Below are 7,112 nucleotides of genomic sequence, written 5' to 3'. Positions count from 1 at the left end.
CGCACGCAGGAGGAAATGCAAGAGAGTTCCTTGCCGCAATAAATTTCAGCCTGTGAGTCAGCACGGGCTGCTGGTAGCTCCCTCCAGGGGCCTGGCAATTTTACTGTTGATTAACCCTTGTTAAAGAAGACACTTCAAAAATAACGCTGAGCGTTTATTACTGTTACTGCCTTTTTGCTACTGCCAGGGAGGAAATCACACTGGTTAAAATTAAGGTTTTTTAAAGAACCCACCTTGCTGGAGCAAACAAGCACTTTGCAAGCCCAGGAGCTCCTTAGGGACCAGTTACTTCTCCTCACACTGGCCATGGTCCTGCTGTTTGTCCCTGTCACAGCTCTGAATGCCTGGCAAATTCAGTGCCGTTCCCTTAAAGGTGAGTTCTGCCCACGGGTCACTCCACATCGATCCAATCCAGCCTCTCTGTGCACACCCACAGGGAGCTCCTGGTTTCCAAGAGCGAGATGTCAACGCACACACAGCCTGGAGACCATCAGCCTGAGGATAAATCTAGAGGAGCCTTGCTGGCTTTCCAGGAGAACCGTGCAGGCAGGGAGTGACTACCAGTCCTTGCCACGATAGCTACCGTATCCCAAAGGCGACACGAAGGACCTGTTCACAGCTTCCTACTGCTTCCCGTGGAGAATGTGTGATCAGGGAATAAAGGCCTTTATCAGTGAAGGAGAGGCTGCAGAAACCAGTGGATATGTCCTGGGTCACATGTGAAGCGGGAATGAGGCAGAGAACTCTTCTGCAAGACCTTACAGAGCATCGAGGGAAATAGAGGCAACACTTGCCTGCACTTACGTACATTCCTCCGTTGTTTCGTTTGTGTGCAACGGGCCAGTGTAGGGCCTATTCCTGTGAAGGACTCGGCTCCTGTTCCCATCAGCCCCAGTTAAAGCAAATTCCACTCTTGGCCTCTAGACAAGATAAAAGATGCAGAACAGTGAAAAAGCTTCACATTAGTATTACTGGGCTGGTCCAGGATGACCCTGCAGAGGCCTTGCAGCAGCAAGCTGATGTGTTCCTCTCAGCAGATCCTGCTCTGTGTTCCCCAACACATCATGCTCCACAGCCAGGGTTGGAGCACAGAAAAGCTGTTGAAAACAGGACTTAGAGCTGCACAGACTGGAGCTCAAAGACAGGCCTCCAGGATCATCCATGAAGCATTAGATTTGTAGCAACATCCAGACCAACCCCAGGCAGTCAGGGTCCACAGATAATGTCAAATGCTCCCTGAGCCAGTTGGAGCATGATGGAATGCTTCCCCTGCCCAGCCGCATCTCTATGGCTCCAAAACTTCCCTGGTTCCTTCAGAGCTTTGGAGGATGATTATATCGAACTGTGCTCACCCTTTGAGAAAAGCTTTGAGGCAACAGGGTTTCTTCACACTCGTTTTCACCAGAATATTAATGCAGGTTAAAGCAGGGCGTTAGTATTAAAGCCCAATATCTCTACTGTAATAGACGTGTGCAGACATTCCCAGGCAGAATGGAGTAACTCAGTTGAAAAGTATTATTTATCAAGAATCTGATCTGTTGGTTCAACATACCTATTGAGATAAAGCTTATTACACAAGGAAGCAAACATTGGAACAAGTCTGGTTTGCCCCTAACCACCTATATCAGTAAGGGGAACCCGCTCAGTCAGTTTGCAAGAAGCAGAGCTAAACGCTGTGGTTTGCAGCAAGCAGTAAGTTTGTTTAAATCACCAGCCTCTGGCTATCTTTGTGCCGTCACTAACGGGACTGCTCTCTAACCAGCTAAGAGGGAGAATCTGTCCGTTCAAGTTGTAGCATGATTCAGCTGTTTTTTCATGCAAGAGGAAATAACACATTTCTAAAGCACACCTGGAATACCTTAGATACCAAACCAAACAGCAGTGAAAAGGCTTTGGGTGTTTTCCATGTACATCTCACAGTCTAATTCATGTTCTGGATAATAAAAGTAACTGGAGGGAAAAGCTTGTGTTAGATTAGCTGAACTACAAGTCCTTTCTCACATGCTTTTTGTTCCTGCTTGCACAGGTAGCAACCAGGAGTATGTGGTGCCTGATATCACTAGTTTTAAGAGATGCAGGCAATAAATGAAGTCACAGGCATTAGCAGCGAGTGTCCTCCTTGTGCCACCTATGACTAACATCTCATTACACACAGGATGCACTTCTTATCTCTTCCAAATATGAGAGACATAAGCAAAATTTCTTATAAATAACCCCTGAAAACCACTCTTCAGCCATGCTGCATGAACTTTCCTGTTCTCTGAAGAATGGCAAGACAGCCTCAACAGGCCACAGTTATTCCAAGGGAGCAAAGCCGAAATCGAGAGGTACTTAATCATCTGAAGTGCGAGCAGATCAAGGATGAGGAAGAACAAGTCTCCACATGGGGATGGCAGTGTCCCTGTCCCACGCTGTGAATCTTGGTGCCATGTGCTCCAAACAGAGGACAGGGCTCTGCCAATTCCTGGAACCGCTTCCCCGGGAAAATTAAGGTCAGGGAAGGAGATTTTGGTGTTAAAAGAGTGAGGCTGCCTACGCAGTGCAGAGTTTTTAAAAAATGGACTGCAAATAGGAATGTACTGGCTTGAATACTTGTTCTGGGTGGGCTCCCTTTGATACCAAATTATGTTCAAAGACTTTGGTGCTTTGGTCTGAAGATTGACAGCTGAGAAGGAAAAACACAGCTGCTCTGTTGAACAGGTCATGTCAGCTGGGGAAGCTTTGGAGACAACGTGCTGGGAAGAAGATCTGCAAGGGAGCAGTTGGTTGAGGAAACAAATAATATTTACGTGCCCTGCCTGTGGCACTGGAAATAAAACTTTCTTGCCAGTAAGAAATTCAGCCCAACCCTCCTGGCCCCACCTGCTCCTGGGGGAGGGATCATGCTATAAAAGACTCCGGGCAGCGAACAGAGACGCACAGCAATTTTGGGGCTCTCCAGGGAATCCTCCTGCTCTGGTTGCAACCATGGGAAAGAGAGTGGCTGTCGTGCTGGCTGGCTGCGGGGTGTACGACGGGAGCGAGATCCATGAGTCTTCTGCTGTGCTGGTGCATCTCAGCAGGGAGGGGGCACAGGTAAGAGGCACCCTGGCAGGCTCCTGCCCCATCTCTGGCTCCTGTTGCTCCGCTCTGCTTTTAAATCTCTGTCTCTTGCAAAAGGTAATTGTCTCTAAGGAGCTTTGCAGTTTGCTGGACAAATCACAAGCTCCCCGTTGCTGCTGGAATAATCGCCAAGCAGAGGCGACTGGAGTCACAGCAAAGTGTAGGGGCTGCTACAGTGAGCGGGGAGAACTCCCCGCTCTCTGCTTTGCTCTCACAGCTTTGCTGTAGGAGGGGACTGGTTTGGTGTTTCAAACTCTGAAACAAACTTTCCTAAATGCATTCTCTGTTCTTTTTTCAGCTTGTGCTTTCTCTTCTCTGCTTTGGTATTTCTGTTTAAAAGACTACTACTGTTTTTCAGCTGTTTGAGATTCATCTTTTTTATACTCTGAAGTTTGAACTGAAAATAGAAAAGTTCCTGCAAGCTGAACTCTGCAAGCTGAACTTCAGCTGGGGTAAAAAAGGCGACTCTCTGTAATATAACGTTAGTCAGGATAGCCACTCTGTGGGGCTGGGAGGGAGATGTAACATTAGGCTCAGCTCTGAGCCACCCATAAATCCGGGTCGGAGCCATTCTCCTGGGAATGCAAATTGCTCTATTAAGTACCAAGGCGCAGCAGTGAGGTACATGTGCTCTGGAAACAGCCCACCCAATTCCAAAGCCTCCAAAGTGTGCATTCCCCGTTTTATTTAAAGCCGAGGCTTGTCCAAACCTTTTCTCCACGGTGTGTAATTTTGCCTCTCCTTCCTCTCTCCTGGCGCTGCTGCACTCACTTCCCTCCTGCCATACGCTGAACTGGCCGGCTTGGAGCATCCCCCTGCGCTCATCCCTTGATCGGCAGGGACCCCTTGTGGAGGAAGCTCAGGCGCTGTATCAATGTCCTCCTTGCAGTTCCCAGTCATGCTTGCCTGAGGACACAAAGAATAGCACAGCACAGCGTATTTCGGTTGGAAGGGATCTACAACAATACCTGATCCAACTGCCTGGTCACTTCAGGGCTGACCAAGTTAAGCGTGTTGTTAAGGGCATTGTCCAAATGCCCCTTGAACACTGACAGGCTCAGGGCACTGATCACCTCTCCAGGAAGCCTGTTCCAGTCTCTGAATACTCTCTCAGTAAAAAAATGCTTCCCCGTGTTCAGTCTAAGCCTTGCCCGGTGCAGCTTGGAGCCACTCCCATACATTCTGTCCCTGGACCCCAGGGAGAAGAGCACAGCACCTCCCTCTACATGTCCCTCCTCAGGAAACAATAGAGAGCAATGAGGTCACCCTGCAGCCTCCCTTTCTCCAAACTAGACAACCCCAAGGGCCTCGGCCACTCCTCATGGGACATTCCTTCCAGTTTCACCAGATTTGTTGTCCTCCTCTGGACACCTTCGAATACCTTCCTTTTTAAATTGTGGAGCCCAGGACTCAAACTTGCTCAGTCCCAGAACATATCACCTGTCTGTTTGCCACCCTCTCCTCTTAAATTCCACATGTGAGCTTGAAACAGTTATTAACGAAGGGGAAGCATTTTCCAGAAAAAGTAATACACTGGCTTTGGGAAAACAGTGGCCAGGGACAAGAAATTCCCAAGCCCTGTCTCTGTGAGAGGCATGTGGTGGAGAGCAGCTCGCCGGGTGGTCAGCACGCGTAGCGGATGACTGGCTCTGTGGAGGTGACTGATGGGCCTGCACATGAAAACCTCCAAGAAATGGCTTCACCAGTGCTTCTTGGGACATCTCGTTTTCCTAGGAAGGAAAGCACTCACTGCTCCCCCTCTAGCACTTCACCCCCCAAAATAAGCCATGTGGGCTTCTTCGCCTTCACTCTCCTCCCTATGACAATGACCCTCTTGATGCTACATGATACCACAGGTGAGCCTGAAGGTCACTGCACTCACCAGCAAAGTTGTTTCCTAATAAACTCAAGCATTTTCACTCACTCCCCATGATGTTTAAAACGCTCAGGAAACAAAACTGAAGGATAACAGGCCTCTCCTCTCCCTCCCCAGGCAGAGGTTTATGCTCCTGATGTCGACCAGATGCACGTGGTGGACCATGTGAAAGGACAGCCAACCCAGGAGAAACGCAACGTGTTAGTTGAAAGCGCCAGAATAGCCAGAGGCAACATCAAGGATCTGGCTAAGTTGGATGTCAAGGGGCTGGACGCCCTCATCATTCCAGGTAGGAGAGCACGTGGGGTCTGCACGCCCAAAAACTCTTGAGAACGGCTTAGATGTGCCATAGGCCTTGAAAGACACGGGAGTCACGGGCTGGAGAGGAACAGGGCACAGCCACTGGGGAAGAGGACAGGCTGGAAGCAGGGACTGGAAGAAGAGACATCTTCCACCTGTGCTGGCACTGGCACGCTAGCTTAGACTTACATTAAAAGAGCACATGGCAATGCAGAAGCTTATCCCACGCGCAGAGGGCAGGTAACTGCCAATTGAGTTATCCTCTGTACCATCTACTGGGCTTTTTTTTTTTTTACTGGCTGTAATCCAATCCTCTCCTCACCAACATGCCTACCTTCTCATCAGGAGAAGAGGCTGGGACAGAGAGAGGGTGACTCAAAAGCTTGGTCCATCTGGCAGTTAATTCATCCTTAGTGAAGGTATGACCATGTGATTTCGGTGGGGAGAGATTAGGCCTGGAGCAAGGATTAAGAGACAAGTGAAAACTTGTCGCCATGTTCCACCATAACTCAGAACTTAGAATTCAAAGGTAACACATGATACCTGACTGAGGATTGATACCTCTGCTGTCTCATCTCCTGGCAGTCAGCTCACAAAAAGTTCAGCTTGTCTGGTTTTAATTCTTTTGTCAATATTAGAGACATGCTGCCATCCACCAAATCCATTTGAGCATTCTACCAAATAATACCTGAAAAGAAATCCTGCCCTGGAGCACTAATTTTCCGTCTCTGTCTCTTTTCCCAGGTGGCTTTGGAGTGGCTAAAAACCTCAGTACCTGGGCTACCCAAGGCAAGAACTGCACCATCTCCAAAGAGGTGGAGGACGTCCTGAAGGCGTTCCACGCTGCCAAAAAGCCCATTGGCCTGTGCTGCATTTCCCCAGTGCTGGCAGCCAAAATCTTCCCAGGCTGCGAGCTGACTGTGGGTCACGACACAGAGTGTGAGAAGTGAGTAACCTTGGGGCGCTGATATGAAATTGTCCCGTGAACATCACGGCATCAGCAACACCTCCCCAACCTAGAGAGCACCCTGTCTCAACCACTCTGCCCAGATACGAGTTCTGGTTATTTCTGAGCATAAATGATCCATGTGACGCATTTATTAAATTAGCCTTGGCTGAGAAACGATCAGTTTTTTATGTGCCCCTTGCCACTTACATATTCCTCTATGCGTGTCTGTCAAAATTAGAAATCTGATTTTTATTTTATTTTTTTACAGTTGTCTGTAATGGGGATATTTTACCATACGGGGGCACAAGAGACTGCAAGAATCTCAAGGGAATAAACTCGATTTTGAGTCAAGGAGCTGTTCAGATTTCTAGAAAGGAGGAACCCGTCCTTCCCTCGCCCAAGAGCAGACGATGCCAGAGGGTCTGGTGGACAAAGTGCTCTGTGTAACAACAGCTTCTCCACACGGGGTTTATTCTCTTTTCTTCTTGCAGGTGGCCTTACGCAAAGACTGCCGAGACCATGAAGGAGCTCGGGTGCAAGCACGTGAACAAACACGTCTCTGAAATTCACGTGGATGCGAAGAACAAGCTGGTGACCACCAGCGCCTTCATGTGCAACGCCTCGATCCACGAGATCTACGATGGCATCGGAAAAATGGTCAAAGAAGTGGTCAGACTCGCCTGAACGCCCCAAGGCCACAGAACCCATCTCCTCCGGGGCGCAGGATAACGCTCTCCCCCTTTTACCCCCACAGGCCAAGCCCCGCTCAGACCGAGCTCTTCCCGCCCGCCGGTGTTCTGAGCAGGTGCCGGTGACTCCAAGGCCTCTCGCAGTTCTCACCTCTGCTCTTTGCTGACCGGGAATACCGGAAGACGGTTTCCACGG

General features: G+C 49.2%; 2 protein-coding genes across 2 annotated transcripts in view; one reads left to right on the top strand and one right to left on the bottom strand.

The window, feature by feature from the left end:
• The window catches only part of LOC104274503, an 8,337-nt gene extending 7,527 nt beyond the window's left edge, over positions 1-810 (bottom strand). The window contains exon 1 of the mRNA XM_009870152.1: positions 789-810. Coding sequence (XP_009868454.1) covers positions 789-810 — 22 coding nt within the window. The remainder of the gene's footprint in view (positions 1-788) is intronic.
• A 2,122-nt stretch (positions 811-2,932) lies between these two features.
• On the top strand, positions 2,933-6,938 carry LOC104274501 (ES1 protein homolog, mitochondrial-like). Its single transcript, XM_009870150.1, has 4 exons — positions 2,933-3,075; positions 5,096-5,267; positions 6,023-6,224; positions 6,719-6,938. The coding sequence occupies exons 1-4, from the start codon at positions 2,968-2,970 to the stop codon at positions 6,909-6,911; spliced, it is 675 nt and encodes a 224-aa protein (XP_009868452.1). The 5' UTR covers positions 2,933-2,967; the 3' UTR covers positions 6,912-6,938.
• The last annotated feature ends 174 nt before the right edge of the window (positions 6,939-7,112 follow it).

This window comes from Apaloderma vittatum, unplaced genomic scaffold (genome assembly GCF_000703405.1).
Source record: "Apaloderma vittatum isolate BGI_N311 unplaced genomic scaffold, ASM70340v1 scaffold26135, whole genome shotgun sequence".
NCBI lineage: Eukaryota > Metazoa > Chordata > Aves > Trogoniformes > Trogonidae > Apaloderma > Apaloderma vittatum.
Note: the sequence above shows the minus strand (reverse complement) of the source record. Positions and strands in the feature narration are given on the sequence as shown.